The following is a 20,942-nucleotide window of genomic DNA, read 5'->3' on the forward strand; positions in this document are numbered from 1 at the left end:
TTCTCGTGCTACCCATGCAATTCCGTAATCTATCTCCTTTATCTCAAACCATGCAACAATGTTAAACAATGAATCCAAACAAGAAAGTACAGAATTCTAAGATCAATCAAGCCATAGAAAGTCCATGGCTACTGTGTCCATCGAAGAGTTTTCCCGGAAAGTTTTACTATTTCAATGGTTCAACCGGAGAGACCGCATGGAGCCTTAGCGATACAGATGTAAGTAGATATAAATTAAGACATAATTACAAATAGCTACAGGCTTTAAAGTTTTATATTATTCCGTGTATTGAAACGGAACGCAGCAATGTGCGCTCTGAAGAATTACGATGTGGATCGATGGTTTTTCGTTAAAATATTCAACATATTGTTACAAAACTGCATAAATGCGTTTAAAAACTAGTACCCACATGAATTCATAGTATATAATAAACCTAAAAATAGACATTTGTCATTTGTGTAATAGGGATTCGATGTAGTCTATCTCAGAACAGCTAGCTGATCTGCACAAACATTATTAATGACTTTCCCATCACGGAACAATGGTGTCCCGGACATTTGGGAGGCGTGAGTGGAGCCAAAGCCAACATGCAGAGCCCCTTTTGACACTTTAATTAAATTTAAGGGGTACACCGAGTGGAGACTGCCCTTGCCCGTGTCATGGGACTAACACAGAGGCAGCACTCGCCAGGATGTAAGGACTATTGATTTGATGGAATTTGAAATGAAGTAGGCTATTGGGTGAAAGCAATGGACTAAATCATGGGCTATGTGATTAAAAACTTATATTTTTTAAGTAAGGATTTTAAAGTTACCTTAGATATTTCATTAGTTGGTCACACAGGTGCATTTAATCTTATTAGTTTCTAACTGGATTCAATTCTAATAATATAATTTAGCAGGTATTTATTAAAGTTACTGCCACACTTAAATTTGAAAATGCTTGTTATTATTTGTCCACAGAAAAACTTGAAAAAGGGCCCAATCCATAGAGTAACAGATAAAGCTCACACCTATCCTGAACCTTTTGGTGGACCTGAACCCCTAGATGACAGTACCAACACAACAAACTCCTTATCACTCAAAAATACTGGCAACACATTCACCAACAATGCCGACGTCAGGCATTCTCACATATTCGGGCAAGTGGTGTTCCCAAAACATGTCCCACCGCACTCTACACCCAAATTTATATGGACACTGACACCTATATATATGCCAAGTCAAATGCCACCACACAGGCAAATCGCGGATCAAATAACACAGACATATGAGCCAGAGCAACCAATGTTGGTGCCATCTTTAAACAGCCATTTACAAGCATTAAAAATACCAACTTTCCCTCCAGAGTTCCAATTTCAGCCGTTTAAAGAAACACCAATATTTAATCAAACTTCAAACTTTGAACCAGTTACCAAACCTAAGATGAAAGATGAAGCTTGTCAAACATTTGTACCAAGACCCCAAATACTTAGAACCCAATCAGAAAGCGATACAACAACAACATCAGATCTAAAACGAAGCAGGTCTGTGAAAAATCTCTCATTAACTAAAGATGTGGAAACATCAACTCTAAGTTCTCCAAGTAAGGTTGAGAATGGAAATGACAAGTTTAGTGAGCTAGCTAAGAATGATTTGAGTTTCAAGCTGGTGGCTAAAAAGAAGAAAGTGGAAATGTCAACTCAAAGTTCTCCAACTAAGGTTGAGAATGGAAATGACAAGTTTAGTGAGCTAGCTAAGAATGATTTGAGGTTCAAGCTGGTGGCTAAAAAGAAGAAAGTGGAAACGGTGGTGCGAGAGAAGGCAGAAACATCAACAGGTATTTTATAATAAGTTTTTGGCAAAAATTTCATTTTTGGTACAAGCTTTTATCGCTGACTGTACTTTTCTTTCCACAGGGAACTAATACTCATCGAGACAATTCTAAAAACCTCAAACACAATTAGGTTGAGTTGTTATATCACAGAGTTCCTATGGCCACCTTCTGTCTCCATCATCAGATCAGCTCAATGGTACCATAATATTGCATTGTCACCCGACTTACATATGTATGCAAATTTTCAGCTTCATCGGAAACCGGGAAGTGGGTCAAATTAACTTGCAAGATTTGACCCATACAAACATGTTACATACATAATACATACATACTTACATAGGTACATTGCAAGTTAAATAAAAGCTTGTAAAGTACATATCAGTAAGTGGCTAGGTATGGTTGCTCTGAAAAGTCAAGAGCTCAAGAGTAAAGTGTATGGGTGATCAAACCGGATAAGTCGCTTAAATGAGGTTTTGAAATTAGAACTATATGGGACGTGCATAGAGTTCTTATTTAACTGACAAAGTATCTTGATTTATCGGGTTTGACCGCCCATCCCTTAAACTATATTTTGTCCTATTTTGATTGGAAAATATAAGAAAATAGGAACAAAAAATTTGTGTCTAACCAAAGTTGTGGTTCCGGTTTCGACATGTTTAGGCCGAAGGTTTTGTTTGGCCGAACCTAGTGTAAAACTGAGCCTTCAGTTTTGGACACTAGAAATAACTACCTATTTGACATTGAGTAAATATTTTGGTTTGTAATTGTATCATTTTCTATGTAATGTCTAGTATCAGTCATACAGTTACATAAAATGGTATCATGACAGCGCCATCTGTCCTAGTGCAAATCTGCTATTTTAACGTATCAATACTTTTTATTGCACTTCCATTATTTCGGATCTTTTACCTTATAGTGCTCCTACACTGCAATTTGTGCCATTCTGAATCAAAAGGGTACTTATTGTCGGTTTTCAATAAGGCGCTATTTCCATATAGCTTCAATTTGGAATCAACCTTATTGACAAGCGACAATGTGGTACCTTTTGGTTGAAAGTGTCACATATAACGTGATATAACATCGTATAACAGGGACAACATGATGACACAGGATAAGTAACAGTATTATCATACAGAACGGCCACGCACCGCCCCGCCCCGACTCGAATTACCTCGCCCCGCGACAGCAGATTGACGGCCGCTTGCCGGCCGCTCAGTACTATTTTTAAGCAAGTTACTCACACCATGACGCGTGACGCGTGTACAGACGTGCTGTTCACACATAGAAACGCAAGTGATTTTTGATGTATAGCGTGTCCGCCCTGTGATGATGGTGTTGATAGTGTTGTCCCTGTCACACAATGTTACATTCGCTCCGTGCATGACTGTGGCTCCGCCGCCCTAATGGGTGTAGGAAATTGCTTATTTGACAGTTGGCAGCTGCCTAATAGTGTAAAGGAGTCGTCACTGTCGTCCCACGAAAGTTCATATTTTCACCACGTCTAGCGTTGGCGTCGCTTGTATTTCCCCCATTACCCAAATAATGTTATATAACTGCCAGTGTAGGAGCAACATTATAATTTATGAATATCAAGTCCAATCATCGAGTGCTTTTTGTAGACCAATCAAAAGCAACTAAAATACGGGAAGGCTTATCACCAGAAGGTATATTGCCAAAGAAACGAGTGACCTTCGACCTTCAGGAGCCAGGTGCCAGCCACACCAGCTCTGAAGATGTACAGGTAATTGACCAGGTATGTTAAATTATGTAGGGTGACTCTTATAATTATTGGTCACCCCATAGTAAGTTTGCGCAGGCCTTTCTTCTTCTTCTTCTTCCTACCCTTATCCCACGTTATGTGGGGTCGGCACAACATGTTTTTCTCTTCCATTCTCCTCTATCTTTCGTCACCTCAGCACTCACTCCTTTCTTTCTCATATCCTCTTTTACACAATCCATCCATCGCTTTTTGGGTCTACCATACGCTTTCCGTCCATCAACATTCATCCCTAACATTCTTTTGCCTATATGGCATTCATCCCTCCTCATCACATGCCCATACCACGCTAACCTACTACTTCTTATACTTACTGGTGCTACCCGTTACTGGTGCTACTTTCAAACTTCCCCTAATATACTCATTCTTAATCCGATCCTTCCTCGTCACTCCACACATCCATCTCAACATTCTCATTTCCGCTGCGTGCACTCTTCTTTCATCCGTCACTTTCGTCGCCCAGCATTCTGATCCATACATTACAACAGGTCTCACGATCGTCCTGTAAATTTTCCCCTTAAGTTTAAGAGGCATTCGTGGATCGCAAGTTGTTCCAGAGACCTGTCGCCATTTCATCCATCCCGCATTTATTCTATTTTTCACGTCACGGTCGATGCGTCCGTCGCTCTGGATCAATGACCCAAGGTACCGGAAGTCGGAGCAGACTGGTGGTGGTGGAAGTTTGCGCAGGCCTTTACTTACACTAATACCATAGATCAATAGTTGATCGATTTAGTTAACCGTGAAGTTATCGATAGACGATCTATCGATTTTCAATGCCTAGGACCTATACTGTAACACACAAAAAAAACAACGGGTTGCACTCCGGGAGTGCCGGCAGAAGTGAAAACTTGAATATTGTATTTTACAACATAAGTGATAGTACTTTTATACTGATAATTAAAGTAGTTCGTGCAATATTATTCCCTAACCATTCCAAAATATCAATCACTTCAACAATATTCATCTATTGCGCTATCGTACACAAACATAACAATTTATATTACATTAAAAATTTAACACTTCAGAACTATTACAATTATTTAACATTAAAAAGTTTATCTCTTAAAAAATCAACTTCCATCCATAATTTCGATCAGGTCACGTCACACGTGTCCGTCTTACGATTGTTTTGTTTGTTTTTTTTTTAGGGTTCCGTACCCAAAGGGTAAAAACGGGACCCTATTACTAAGACTTCGCTGTCCGTCCGTCTGTCAGGCTGTATCTCATGAACCGTGATAGCTAGACAGTTGAAATTTTCACAGATGTATTTCTGTTGCCGCTACAACATCAAATACTAAAAAGTACGGAACCCTCGGTGGGCGAGTCCGGCTCGCACTTGTCCGGTTTTTTTCTGTTCTTTAGAGCCCCGATCCTTACAAAGAAGGACTTCTGTGGTACGTCGCTGCCGACACGGAAGCGCTACTGTCGGGTTTGCAGTCTATAGAGGAATTCGTCAAAGGTGGTGAGTCAGAAATTCAAACTTATACATTGTTTTATACTCTTTCATAGTCAAACTACTGAATCATCGGGCCCAAAACAGGGTTTTTGTGTCCCTGTGGGGATAACACAGCCATTCCATAGGACTCCTTTGATAGGAGTAACGGAACAGATTGAATATATCCGCTAGATGACGCAAATATCACGATTTGTATTGAAACCAAACGTGCCGACTTTTTCATACAAAATTTACGCATAATATAATTTTAAAATTACTTACCTGCGATAGGAAATATGTTTTTGCCTTTGCGTGCTCGCAATTTTTGGGCTGATGCAGTTAATTATCACGCAACGAGGCATTTTTTAAGTTTTCACGGACGTCCGGCTGCAACAACTGACGCGCGTGAACTGTCAAGAGCGACAGTCAACCCCGAGGATCTCTCGGGGTTTGGACACTCGAAGTAGATGCATTTTCGTCATATATGGTATATTTGAACTTATGTATTGTATTATTGTATTGCTATTTTTTGTACTATCATGTTTTGGCAATAAAGTGATTTGGATTTGGATTTATATTTGTGAATAACAGAGTACCAACATTTGTTTTGTTCGTTGTGTATTGAGTGCTTGATCGACTTTTAAATTTAGGAAATCAGTCTGCATCACAACACAGTCACAGTGGTATAGAGATAATGCTAGCTTTTTAGGGTTCCGTACCCAAAGGGTTAAAACGGGACCCTATTACTAAGACTCCACTGTCCGTCTGTCTGATACAACAAACGTGGTTTTTTTGCCGTTTTCTGCGTAATGGTACGGAACCCTTCGTGCGCGAGTCCGAGTCGCACTTGGCCGGTTTTTCTATCATACATATTTGTTTACTTTTGTAGTAATTTCTAATTATTACGCGGTTTCCCACAGAGCCGCCTCGCCAGAAAATTGCCTCGTTCTGTGTACTCTTCTAATGTCATTTTATGTTATTAGGGTTCCGTACCCAAAGGGTAAAAACGGGACCCTATTACTAAGACTCCACTGTCCGTCTGTCTGTCTGTCTGTCCGTCTGTCTGTCACCAGACTATATCTCATGAACCGTGATAGCTAGACAGTTGAAATTTTCACAGATAATGTATTTCTGTTGCCGCTATAACAACAAATACTAGAAACAATAAAATAAATATTTAAGTGGGGCTTCCATACAACAAACGTGATTTTTTTTGCCGTTTTCTACGTAATGGTGCGTAACCCTTCGTGCGCGAGTCCGGCTCGCACGGCCGGTATTTCTATCATACATATTTGTTTACTTTTGTGGTAATTTCTAATTAATACGCGGGTTCCCAACTTCCCACAGAGCCGCCTCGCGAGGAAATTGCCTCGTTCTGTGTACTCTTCTAATGTCATTCTACGTTATTAGGGTACCGTACCCAAAGGGTAAAACGGGACTCTATTACCATAGAGTAACTTATACTAGAGCGGTACTGTCATAGTAAATTTTGTAACCCCAGTAAATTCACTGCCATCTGTCGACACACTTTAAAACTAAAAATGAAGATTTATAAAAATACGATACGAATGTATTTAAATATAGATAAATGATTTTTTTTATTTGCATTAATTATTTTTATGATTTTGACCCATGTTCTTTCACTGATATGCGTTAAAATTGTTAAATAACAAACGAAACCGTCAACGCCATCTATACGACTGTAGGCCAAAACTAGTAGCGCCCTCTGAACGAGAATCAAATTTTCTTGATTTTCGAGGCACGTTTTTTCCTTAGACTGTATCCATCTATTACGGAGTTATATCTATCTTTGCTATTACTAAGACTCCACTGTCCGTTTGTCTGTCACCAGGCTGGATCCATATTTGTTTACTGCTGCTGGCATACATTTTTGTTTATTTTTGTAGTATTTTCTAATTAATACGCGGGTTCCCACAGAGCCGCCTCGCAAGGAAATTTATTTACTTTATTTATTTATTCCAGATGCCAGCTGTCGATTACTAGTCCCACACGCAGTATACTCAGAGCTAGAATCGCTGTGTCGGGGAGACAACGGAGCGGTATCGGCGCGGCAAGTGCTCAGGAAGTTAATCACCCACGAAAACTACATCTTAGGTAAGATTAGGCCTTTCTTACGGCCCGGCCACGACATCGCGCGGCGGCGGTAGCGGCGAGCGGCGGCCATAGGTGGGAACGAAAGGTCCGATCGCTGTGTCTCGCCAACCACCTATGGCCGCTCAAATATTACAAAATACTGCCCCCCCCACTCTCCCTGGATCTCAAATTTTACATACGATTAATGCACCTATGCGGCCTCTGCCCGTCCCCCCCCCCTCCACCTAGGCCTCTGGCGATATATACTTGCCCCTCCCCAGTTCACTGGCTGACTACGCCCTTGGGTAATTTACATGTAGAAGTAAGTCGATGCTAAGGATGTTAGATTATTTTTAAGGTTCCGTACCCAAAGGGTAAAATTGAAATTGAAATTGAAAATTGAATTGAAAATTGAAAATCTTTATTTCAGGTCTGTCGGCCCATATTTTGTTAGTTTACAGTTCTTAAAAATATATTAGTAAACACACATAAATTGTAAAATTAATTAATTAAAATTCAAATTAAAAAAACGGGACCCTATTACTAAGACTCCGCTGTCCGTCTGTCTGTCACCAGGCTGTATCTCATGAACCGTGATATATAGACAGTTGAAATTTTCACAGATGATGTATTTCTGTTGCCGCTATAACAACAAATACTAAAAAGTACGGAACCGTCGGTGCGCGAGTCCGACTCGCACTTGGCCGGTTTTTTTTTAGTTTGTGTATGTTTGTTTTGCTCACTGCAGCTACCTTATTTTTAGTACAAAGTAAACCAGAATACGAGGTGACACCTGAAGACAGCATACTACAGTGCTGTTGGAGTGTGCTACAAGAGGACCGCCATGTGGTAAGTTATTCTTAAGAGTCCCCGGCAAGCTCGGCCGAATTTCACCTTCCCATACAAATGGAGTTTCGTTCTCATTTTAAAACTACGTATTGGATTTCAATGAAACTTTGCATATACAATGACATGAGGTATATCTAGGTCTGTAATTAGTTTATACACGGTGGCTAAAAAATAAGTGCATTCCCGTTGCCAGGGAGGTTTTGGGATTATACTAAGCAACTTTTACTATGCAATCAGCCACGAAATCGCGAAAAAAAAAATTACCTTCCCATAGAAAATGGACCAGGCAAAATGTGTGAAACAGCCAAAATTTTTTTCGCGATTTCGGGGTTGGTCCCATAGTAAAAGTTGCTCAGTATAATCCCAAAACCTCCCTGGCAACGGGAATGCACTTATTTTTTAGCTACCGTGTATAGCTCGTTTATAAAACAATAAACAAAATAGAGCAAAAACAAGTTTTGTATAAAAATTTAAATTCGCTGTATTTTTTTAACTATGGTATGGTATTTTTTAATTACACACATAGATATACCTTATCCTATTATTGTAAGTACCAAGTTTCAAAGTAAACTAGCTACTCGTTTTAAAATGAGAGCGTAACTACGTTTGTATGGAAAAACGAGCTTGCCATGGACCCTTAACTCGTTACTGATGTTTTTACTTACATGCAATTGAATTATTTAATTCGTTCTTAACAATGAATTCGCTACCGTTTTACAGATTCTCATAACAAATAACAAGAACATAAGGAACAAAGCAAAAACAATTAATTTAAAATGCTATACTCTAGATGATATCACAGTGGAAGAACGCATTGATATCGAAATCGAATCAGTGCCCAAAAATGATTTAGCAAAGTTAAAAATTATAGTAACTAATGATAGCAAGAACTCAATAACAGTAGAAAATGATACAAAGAAATCAGAAATTAATGGTCTTTCATTGACTAAACCCAATGGTTTTAATATACGTCCGTCTAGAATAAATCTATTTACCGCTGATAATGATAATATATTCAGCAATATGGACTCTAGTTCTGATAAACTAATAAATTTGACTAGACCAAAGGAGAAAGTAAAAACTGTATTCAGTTCTGAAATACACAACGTAAAAAATCAAATTGTGAATCTTAGTTTTACAGAAAATATTCCTGTACAGAATCGAACTAAACAGATTAAGGAAAATGTGCTTCGGAATATGGGGCCTAATGATAAAATCGGCCAAAACCTATCCTTTGATCTAGGAAAGCATTGTAAACAAAATGCCAGTGTCAAAATAAATGTAGATAAAAGTAATCAGATTGTACCAAAATTTTTTGAAGATATTGACGCAAGCGACTTAGGTATAAGAAGACTAAACATGATAGAAAATACTCAAGAAAAATCTAGAGATACTATAAAAGTAAGCGATATTACCAAATTGAATAATCAATTCAATTTGGAAGAGGAATTAAGAAGATTTCGCATAAAAAACTCTGTAATGGAAACCAGAGTTAAAAGTAGATTAGACGAATTTGTTTGTCGCTTGAGTCAAACTATTGAAGGAGCTTTAACAGATCTTCTTTTAAAAGAAAAAACTAAGTCTAAAATAATGACGCCAATTAAGAATCCTCTGTTTGAAGCAATACAAGGAACAGGTAAAATATTCAAAAAGCACACAAATATAAAACTTATTATTGATCAGTTTCCAATAGAACTGATAAGTTGCAGTTTTAACAATGGAAAATTAAAGAAAGATTTAAAACCAAACGAATTTATGAAACTAGTGGGTTTCAGTGTGATTCTTATAGAACAATTGAAAGAGATTGTTAATTGTAAAGAACTGTACGAAGCAGAAGAAACGTTAGAGTATTTGATCAAAAACATAGAAGATCCTAAGACTGATATAGACCTGTCTTTAGAAAAAGTCAACACGTCTATATTTAGTAGAAGTGAAGTGGACAAACCAAAAACAGCTTTCAGCAAAAGTCGAACGGAAGTTCTAGAATATTTGAAAAAACATTTTGCGGCGGGGCAAAGTGAAACAGATACGCCAGATACTGTTGATGGCTTTGATAATGAGCCAAATATACTTATAACTTCTGGTAAAAACTTGAATACGCTAAAAATTTATAACACTAGAGTTATTACTGTAGAAAAGAATACAAACAGTGCGCCCATTAACATACAAACTAACAATGAAAAAAACGAGAAAGTAAATGTCAATAATCAACCAAAAGTAATAAGAAACGTAAAAATCATAGACGCTTTTGAAGAAAGACTTAAAAAACAAGCACAGTTGGAGTTAGATGAGCTTGATTATGAAGAAAATGGGTATATTACTGAGATTAAAAGTGAAAAACCGGATGGATACGATGTTACAGATGACTTAGTGTATACTATATCAGATATTACTGAGATTAAAAGTGAAAAACCGGATGGATACGATGTTACAGATGACTTAGTGTATACTATATCAGATATTACTGAGATTAAAAGTGAAAAACCGGATGAAAACGATGTTATAGTAATATCAGATATTACTGAGATAAAAAGTGAAATTAAAATTGAAAAACCGGATGAATACGATGTTATACATGACTTATGTGTGTCAGAAAGCAACGCTGATACAGAATGCACCCAAGCGAACCAATTGGTCAGGATATTTTTTGTTAAGGTGAAGAGTACTTTAACACGGATATTTAACTTCATGTAAGTATTGAGAACACAACTTTGATACAACAATTATTTTATTATAGTACATTTTACAACTAGTGTGAAAAGACATTTCACACGTGTTGTAAACGAAGTTTTTTAATACAATTGCGAAAAAATAATAAATGAATATATCATTAGTAGAATCATACCACCAAACCAAACCAAAACCAAAAGTACCTATACAGCCCTTGATAGTTGAGCTGCCGCAGCCCGCGATACCTTCATACTCGTGCGCGCCCCGGCCGCGGCCGCCGCGGGCCCGGCGCGGGTTGCTCAACGACACCGAGGAGTAACGAGTGAGGCCCCAGTACCTGCTCAAGCTAAATTACATAAAAACTGCGTTTCGAAACTATAGTTTGGAACTAAAAAGTAAAAAGCACTAGTTCGAGAAATTGAGCTTCTCGCACGCTACGCAGCCACAAAAAGTACCACTTTTTGAGCAACTGTATTAAAAAATATTTTTGTTTTTTTTTTTTAAGAAGTCACACTACTATATATAAATTATAAACTGAAATACTCACTCACTTTTTATTATTTATTATTAATTCATTTATTCATATAAAACAATTACACAGTTACACATATACTATAAATGCGCCAAACTGGAGTAACCAGTTGGTTGGCGCGCCGCGCTCAACTCTTACTTAATTAAATGTTTACATTTGTGACTTATTCTATTGTTAGTAGAAAAGAATAAAAAGAAAGCACGCATTTATTTATGTTAGAATAATTTTACATTTTGTGCAAGTATGTTGTTAATATATTTTAATACGCACATGTTAGGTTTGTACACTAAACAACAAACAAACAACAACAAACAACATCTCGATTTTTAATTTTCTTTTAAACGCTGCTTTGGTAATATTTTCATTATATGTTGTTATTTTCGTATGTTGTTATAGATTCTAGGAGTTATATAGTGTAGTGTTTTCATATGATATATCTATTTCAGTTTATAAGTATAGATTGAGAAATTAAAGTTTTTAAACGGGTTCCGGCATCACCAATAGATCAAATTTTGATCGATCATCTTGACACGTAGTCGATAGATGATCGATTGATATAAGGCATGTAGGGTAAACTATTTTCATGCATAATTGCAAAATTTGGTACCAATTTTTTGTACTCAAATATTTGTTTTTTAAACGCAGTTTTGTTTTTATAGATTAATCTTTAGTTTTATTTATATTTACATAAATACGATTTTTTTTAATGGTTGAATACAGCAATACAAGCGTACAAGAGTATCAAGAAGGTGGCATGAGCTTGGACAAAAAAGCTGATATAAAATGGAAAAGTGAACATGCTCATAATTCCTTGCTGAAAATTGCTGAAAGTTTGAAAAAGTAAGTGTTGTAATTACTGCTGCTATCTGCTATACACGGTGGCTAAAAAATAAGTGCATTACCGATGCCAGGGAGGTTTTGGGATTATACTGAGCAACTTTTACTATGGGACCGATCTCGAAATCGCGGATTTTTTTTTGGCTTTTTCATACATTTTGGCTGGTCCATTTTCTATGGGAGGGTAATTTTTTTTCGCGATTTCGTTGTTGGTCCCATAGTAAAAGTTGCTCAGTATAATCCCAAAACCTCCCTGGCAACGGGAATGCATTTTTTAGCCACGCTGTATAGTGCAGTAGAGATTTTACTGAAGTATGAATGATAATATACCCAACCCTCACAAGTCTGTTCAGAAAGAGAAGTCGTATATAAAGCTCTGGTTTTCTAAGAAAGCGGTGCCGTCATACAGCGGCCGTAATACATACGTAATACAGCGGTGAATGACGTCACTAGAACGTTGTCTATGTAAACAAAATGGCGCAGTTTCCTAGAGGGCGGTGATTGACACCGTATAACGTCAAAAAGCGGTGCCGCCATTTGCATGACGGCCGTCTGGACGGTGTCGATAGGTTTGTGAACGTTTTTTGGATAGCGGTGAAGCCATTTCTATAATTTTATTATAGGTATTAGGGTTTTTTTGACCGGACCGACATGCAAAATGACTTAAACTCCAACTGGAGCAGCGACGACGACGAAATTTCAAATGTACAGTCGCCATCAGATATATCGGAGCGGCCAAGGTGCTCACAAATATCTGAACACGCCTCTATTGTCAAGGCGCTAGGTGCGTGTTCAGATATTTTTGAGCACTTCGGCCGCTCCGATATATCTGATGGCGACTGTACCACGAGATTTGAATAAATGATTGGATTGATTGGTGGCCGACGGTGTGTTACACGCCCGTGGAACTTTCCACGTGTCGTCACTGTAAAGACGGCCGTCTTTTTGCGTCCGTAATATTACGGCCGCTATATACCGGCACTCGCTTAGGAAACCAGAGCTTTAGAACTAATTAATTCTTTCTCCTCTCTGTACTCAGACTCTAACAGAGAAAAGCTGACCAAAGTAACATACCCAGAAAAAATTGTCCCTCCTTTGAAATGAAATATTTTATTGTGTGTTTTAGGTTACATAATAGTTTGCAGTTCTTGTAGCTTATAATCTAATCCTCCGAACCCTACTCCCATGTACAGTCGAAGGCAAACATATCGATCCAGACAAATGGCTCAAAAATATGTAAACACGACTTTATTGTCTAAGGTGTAAGAGCGTACACATATTTTTGAAACTTTGGGAATGTATATATATTTATGCCCTTGACTGTACCATGTCTTTTCCCGAAAATGAATAATACTGACGACTTCTGTATGTGACCTTATATGGGCATACCGGTCAGATAAAGTTTTCGGTGTGCAAGAATATTTTAGACTTTCTTTTCACCAATGTTGTTGAATTTTAGAAACAGAAATGCCATTGAAATCCAAATGAGAATATTACCAGAGATAGGTATAACTCCGTAATAGATGGATACAGTCTAAGGAAAAAAACGTGCCTCGAAAATCAAGAAAATTTGATTCTCGATCAGATGGCGCCACTACCTTTGGCCTACTCTCGGATAGATGGCGTTGACGGTTTCGTTTGTTATTTAACAATTTTAACGCATATCAGTGAAAGAACCATATTTAAATACATTTTATCGTATTTTTATAAATCTGAAGATAGAATTTTTAGTTTTAAAGTGTGTCGATAGATGGCAGTGAATTTATTGGGGTTACAAAATTTACTATGACAGTACCGCTCTATCCTATTATATCCTCTTTGATATTACTAAGAAATGTGTTGTTTTTAGTATCATCGCAAGAGAATCTGGCGACGGGATGAAACTGAAAGACCTCATCAGAGCAGGAGATTATGAAGAGGACGACGTTCTCTTGTCTAATTACAAGTTAGTATTACCATTTATTATTGTACCATAGATAGATATAACTCCGTAATAGATGGATACAGTGTAAGGAAAAAACGTGCCTCGAAAATCAAGAAAATTTGATTCTCGTTCAGAGGGCGCTACTAGCTTTGGCCTACTGTCGTATAGATGGCGTTGACGGTTTCGTTTGTTATTTAACAATTTTAACGCATATCAGTGAAAGAACATGGGTCAAAATCATAAAAATAATTAATGCAAATAAAAAAAATCATTTATCTATATTTAAATACATTCTATCGTATTTTTATAAATCTTCATTTTTAGTTTTAAAGTGTGTCGACAGATGGCAGTGAATTTACTGGGGTTACAAAATTTACTATGACAGTACCGCTCTAGTATAAGTTACTCTATGCTCAGACGTAGAAGTTTTATTAGCAAAAACTTGAATTTGAGTAAATGGAACATCAATAAGTCAGTCATAGATTAATTTCAATAAAATATGTAATTTCTACTTACTGTACATTGCCGAGAAGTTTTAAGAATGCAAATCAATTACAAATCGGTACATTGATTCCTGATACCTATAGTTGGTCAAACCAAATTGTCAGTAAATAAGAACAAAAAAAGTATACTCATCCTTTTCTTTTGGATGATAGTACCAGTGTAAGACAAAGATATTATGATTCTCTCTGTCTATGTTTAAAATGAGACAGTCTATTGACAAACTATATATAAAAATGAGATCTGTAGTATACAGTGCCAAAATAATAGAAATATGCCTATATATCAAAGTAGATATCGGACGTGTTCTCTATTTCGCAGTAACATAGAGTAACTTATACTAGAGCGGTACTGTCATAGTAAATTTTGTAACCACAGTAAATTCACTGCCATCTATCGACACACTTTAAAACTAAAAATGAAGATTTAAAAAAAAACGATAAAATGTATTTAAATATGGATAAATGATTTTTTTTATTTGCATTAATTATTTTTATGATTTTGACCCATGTTATTTCACTGATATGCGTAAAATTTGTTAAATAACAAACGAAACTGTCAACGCCATCTATACGACAGTAGGCCAAAGCTAGTAGCGCCCTCTGATCGAGAGTCAAATTTTCTTGATTTTTGAGGCACGTTTTTTCCTTAGACTATCCATCTATTACGGAGTTATATCTATCTTTGGCAGTAAGTAGCTATAGCTATATTCTTTAACAATGTTATAAATAGGTATCTATAATGTTGTAAAGTTAAGGTAACATTCTAATATGTCTGAATATTATACAGGGTGGCTAAAAATTTGGCTGTTTCATACATTTTGGCTGGTCCATTTTCTATGGGAGGTTAAAAAATGGGAGGCTTTCTGGTCCCATAGTAAAAGTTGCTCAGTACAATCCCAAAACCTCCCTGGCAACGGGAATGCACTTATTTTTTAGCCACCCTGTATAAATAGAACGAACGGATTTACTGACTCGACTGACAATATTCACATAATTTACATTTCATTTCAGACAAACAGTAACCAAGTTCCTTGAGCAAGTTTATAAACTGGAAGAAGTTCTACAATATCTGTTATCTATCTCTAACGCTGGGAGTTCGAAAGAGAGCGACAGAACAAATTGTCCTTTAGATACCGCAAGCCCGATTCTTCCCTCACGCATGCAAAGGAAAGTTTTACCACCAACTAATAGCAGATAAGGCGTAGTCATAGACATATTTGGGCTTTTTTTTGTAGTGATTTTTTTTCTAAGGTAAATTTAATGTTTTTCCAACTGAGAAGAGGTAATCAAGATAAGCCTGATGATACTGATATCACACGCAGTGCAAGTGTTATTTATACGTCTTAATTAGGGTTCCGTACCTCAAAAGGAAAAAACGGAACCCTTATAGGATCACTCGTGCATCTGTCTGTCCGTCTGTCACAGCCTATTTTCTCCGAAACTACTGGACCAATTAAGTTGAAATTTGGCAGACATATGTAAGTCTGTGACCCAAAGACGGACATGTAACGTAAACAAATGAATTTTAAACATGGCACTTTTGGGGGGTAAATGAGAGAATTAAAAAATAAAGTTTTTCAAACTTTATCGTGTTACATATCAAACGAAAGAGCTCATTGTGAGAATCTGGAATATAATTTTTTTTAAATTTTAAACGGTTTAGAAGTTATTCAAGAAAATAGGCAAAAATCCCTTTATCTCCGAAACTACTAGGTCAAAAATTTTGAATAAATACACAAAATAGATCTTTACCTATAGAAGACCTATTAGAAATGTGCAGTCAAGCGTGAGTCGGACTTAATTACTTATTTTTGATCCGACCCCTACAGGTTTTTTAAAGACATTACACATAAAAAATACGTTGTTAAAATTGTGTAATGTACGGAACCCTTGAAACGAGAGTCCGACTCGCACTTGGCCGGTTTATTTCATAGAAGTTTGACGTTTAAAATAACACTCGCACTGCGTGTGCTATCAAAATCGCTGCAGACTTGTTTTGGTTACTTCTATGATTAAATAGCTAATGAAGGCTTGTACCTATCGCGTTTACGAATAACGCCATTTACTAAGAATCCTGTCCACTTACAATTAGCCTCATGTATGCTTATATTTGAACGAAATATGTTTTATTCGGATGTTTGTTACCGTTATATCATGTTACAAATGCATTTCCGTTTTTAAATTACCATTTAATTACTTAAAATTATAAATAAAAAGTACAAAAATTTGCCTGCGAAAAGCTAGTGAGCGAAACGCTCGAAACGCCACGTGACGTCACGCGTTCGACAGATTAGTGTCATTAGTAGCAAACGTCAGTTGGGCCGCCCAACGTGTGACGTCATCACGCTCTGTCGAATTCGCGCCAAAAATTATGAGCGTTTCAACCGCTCAAAAATTTTCAACATTTTAAATATTTTTTTAATAAAATAATGTTAAGGTTTACAAAAGTATTTTTATCATTTCCGATGTTCCAACGATATAAATTATGAATCCAAAACTAAAAATAAATTCATGCATGGAGCTAATTTAACTTTCATGAAGGTTTAACATAAGTAGTCGGGGTCAAGTAATTTGTTTAGTTGCAGAATTATCTAGGTGTAACTGTTATCATGACTTGTAATGTGCCTTAAAATGTGGTATTTTCTATAAAAAGGGACCTTATTGTCGATGGCGCTTACGCCATTACAAACGATGCTCCGGTATAAATACAATGGCGCGCGACGCTGTGCGGCGTAAGCGCCATCGACAATAAGGTCCCTTTTCATAGAAAATGCCCCAAATATTGACTGAATATAAATAAAATGTTAATTTATCCAAAACTAAGTACAAATACTAGATAATAATATGCTAATTAATAGATACTGACTGATATTTTTAGTTTTAGAATGATTACAATATTTTTGACATAAGATTATTGGACCTAGGGAATGCAAACCGGTTTTAATTTGTATGAAATTTCGGTTAATAACCTCGGTATTAACCGGTCTTTTCGTACAATTAAAAACCGGTTCGCATTCCCTAAATTTGGACCCCATACATATTAGAAGAAACTTTTTGTTCGAATCTACTGGTTGGCTTATCTGACGATGAATGACATCGTTTTTTATTAAGCACTACCTACCAAGTATGATTTTGTTTTTATTTTATTTTATTTTTATTTTTTATTTTATAATTTTGTTAAAAGAATATATTAATATATACATTGACAACACGTATATAAATATAGACTGAAGATAAAAACATGTATATATTAAAACACATAACACACGACACACATCACATACATACGAGTATAGTATTTAATCAAAACTATTGCTCAGGGTTTGCAGTTCGGCTCCAAAATGTATGAACTACTATTGCTGAAGGAATATTTTTACCAATCAAAAAATATTCAGTCAATATGTATATTTCAATCAATAGATCATCGGTCGATTAAATAATTTTTGTCAATCAAGAAATAGATTGTCGATTGTTAACTGTGACAGTAACTACTATCGTTAAATTTGCATAGATATAATTAGTATGAGTTTTACCATAGAGAAATAAGTATGTATAGAATGCTTACTCCATACATCAGTTTTGTTACCAAGTTGGGTTATTTCGTAGTAGCTAGACATCTAGCGTCTAGTAGTGGATTTATCAATACTGCTAATTGACACCAGATGTCACCAGTGTCGCGTTTGACGATAAATGTATTGCTAAAACAATTTACAACTAATATTACAAGGAGTTGAGGATAGAGTTCCGGTCAATCCGATTATAATATTAGCTGAAAATTGTTGAACATTAGACTTTTCGTTCGTCGCGACATCTATTGTCAAGGACTGATAAATCCACTACTGGACGCTAGATGTCGACTACGAAAATAACCCGCGTTTTGGTAAGAAAACTCATGTATGGAGTTAGCACTATCCTTACTTATTTATCTATGGTTTGACGGATGATTTGATTTTAATATATGTATTTGTCTATCTTTTCACAAATAAACTATAAAGTCCGCTAATCTTCTGAAAATGCTTGCAATATAGATTTTATGACTATTAAAACAAGATACAAAATCAAATGTATAAATGAGTAAATTGCAAAAAAAATGTACATAGTTAAGGACCTGTAATTAGTCTAAACAAAGATAGATATAACTCCGTAATAGATGGATACAGTCTAAGGAAAAAACGTGCCTCGAAAATCACGAAAATTTGATTCTCGATCAGATGGCGCCACTAGTTTTGGCCTACACTCGTATAGAGGGCGTTGACTGTTTCGATTGTTATTTATAATTTTAACGCATACCAGTGAAAGAACATGGGTCAAAATCATATAAAAATAATTAATGCAACTAAAAAAATCATTTATCCATATTTAAATACATTTTATCGTATTTTTATAAATATTTATTTTTAGTTTAAGTGTGTCGACAGATGGCAGTGAATTTACTGGGGTTACAAAATTTACTATGACAGTACCGCTCTAGTATAAGTTACTCTATGGTCTAAAGTTAATTGATTCCATTCTGTTACGATAATTAAGCTATTTCTATTAAAGCTATATGCATTAAATTGTTTTTGCGTATGCTATAGACTTATGTGTATGAATTAAGTACAATAAATACAATTTACATAGCTAATTTTCGAAACACTGAAACTGGACAAAGACTAATAACAGCTTCTTAATTACGTACAATTTTTTTGAAATTCACTCAATAACCATCTGCCAAATCTGTAGCATTATAAAATGTGGAAAGTAATTAGTAAGATTAGATATATTTTCGTTACTTTAGATTGATATTCAATTGTTTGTTAATTCATTATAATTAATAATTATAACCAGTCACCATCACTCTGTCATGACACCGAACATTCGTCAGCCGTGCACGGAATTCGCGCGCGGACAGTACCTAATGTAATGTAGTGGAAAATATTGAAGACACACTTCAGATAGCTGTTGTAGATGGCGCCTTGCGGTCCCACTCTATACGGTAACTAGGTTGTCAAGCGTTGGACAATCCAGTTGCTTCAAAACGACGGCACACAGCGCCATCTACTCCAGCTATTAAATATGCGGCTTATTATCTAGCACAACTTTAGTTGCATTTTTTCTGACTGCAACATACACGGTGGCTAAAAAATAAGTGCATTCCCGTTGCCACGGAGTTTTTGGGATTATACTGAGCAACTTTTACTATGGGACCAACCCCGAAATCGCGAAAAAAATTTTGGCTGTTTCATACATTTTGGCTAGTCTATTTTCTATGGGAAAGTAAATTTTTTTTCGACATTTCGTGGTTGTTCCCATAGTAAAAGTTGCTCAGTATAATCCCAAAACCTCCCTGGCAACGGGAATGCACTTATTTTTTAGGCACCCTGTATATGGATCTTAAAGTTCTATGAAACTTGTTTAATGTTTTTTTTTACTATTTTCAGTTGATTATGAATAAAAAATCGTTTAATCATAAATTGTTTTATTTATTGGAAATAGTTAGATTAAGAAATATATTAAGACATAGTTTGCTAGGCATTCTGGAATGCAGAATAGGAGCGTGCATGGATTATAGGGGGCAGCACAGGAGACATCAGATTGTTGGCGCGAGGCATAAATGTGAAGTTTATGCTTTCGATGTAGCCCACAAGATGGCAGAACCTACTATGCACAAGAAAACGTACGAGAACGGTATGGCAGCACTTGCTTTAGCAATGTACATGTTTATGTTTCCGATTCTGGCCACAAGATGGCAGACCATCCAACGCGCACGCTCCCTATAATATAATAAAATCATACAGAAAATACACAATTAAATTGCTTCAGTAAATGCCTAATAGGGAATATTACGCGAAACTCTGCGTAGAGTGCGCCACTACCACAATCGCGAAACTAGAAAATCGAAATTTCGTTATCTAACATCTCTGTCACTCTTGCGTATTCGAGTGATAAAGAGGCAGATATCGAAATTCCGGATTCGCGTTTCCCGGTAGGTCCTCTGTAAACAAACCGCCTTGATGCATCAATGTCATATTTTATTGTCTCTGAAAACTTGTCAAAAAACTGTTTGTATAAGTTACTCTATGGTTTACTAAAAAGGCTAGTGCTGCACTCTGGTGGCATAACATTGCAGATTACTGCAAAAATGAGAAATGGGTATTAACCCCATTTTTGATGGTACTTTTTATTGCTTTGTCTATGAAACACTAATTTCAAATCTAGAAAGATACTATGGTTCAATATCGATTAACAAGACAAGAGCTGGCGCGAGTGGAATTAATGAGAGAATGAAAATATCGGTGTGTAACTGTGTATCACATTAACCAATAAAATAAATAAAATGGTGGCTCTGACTGTATACCGATATATTAGGTGTCACTCATACAATGAAAACAAAGATACGTATTAGATGGATACAGTCTAAGGAAAAAACGTGCCTCGGAAATCAAAAAAATTTTACATACCTAGGACAGCAAAGTGTAAAGATTACATGTAAAAATTGTCAGAGCGAAGCCGAAAACAGCCGA

The 20,942-nt window shown here is 36.3% G+C and overlaps 1 protein-coding gene across 1 annotated transcript; it reads left to right on the forward strand.

The window, feature by feature from the left end:
* Positions 1-19,880, forward strand: LOC134753495 (uncharacterized). Its single transcript, XM_063689376.1, has 11 exons — positions 1-218; positions 963-1,589; positions 1,701-1,818; positions 3,435-3,568; positions 4,958-5,057; positions 7,014-7,145; positions 7,888-7,973; positions 8,694-10,663; positions 11,896-12,015; positions 13,862-13,957; positions 15,451-19,880. Exons 1-11 carry the CDS (start codon positions 69-71, stop codon positions 15,635-15,637), a joined length of 3,720 nt encoding a protein of 1,239 aa, XP_063545446.1. The 5' UTR covers positions 1-68; the 3' UTR covers positions 15,638-19,880.
* Positions 19,881-20,942: the final 1,062 nt, after the last annotated feature.

Source organism: Cydia strobilella, chromosome 27 (assembly GCF_947568885.1).
Source record: "Cydia strobilella chromosome 27, ilCydStro3.1, whole genome shotgun sequence".
NCBI lineage: Eukaryota > Metazoa > Arthropoda > Insecta > Lepidoptera > Tortricidae > Cydia > Cydia strobilella.

Excerpts from the sequence above, each read along its gene's own strand:
- LOC134753495 (XM_063689376.1), top strand. The coding sequence starts at position 69 with ATGAATCCAAACAAGAAAGTACAGAATTCTAAGATCAATCAAGCCATA. Across the intron at positions 7,146-7,887 it reads CCACGAAAACTACATCTTAG|TACAAAGTAAACCAGAATAC; the intron begins GTAAGATTAGGC and ends CCTTATTTTTAG. Across the intron at positions 12,016-13,861 it reads ATTGCTGAAAGTTTGAAAAA|TATCATCGCAAGAGAATCTG; the intron begins GTAAGTGTTGTA and ends TGTTGTTTTTAG.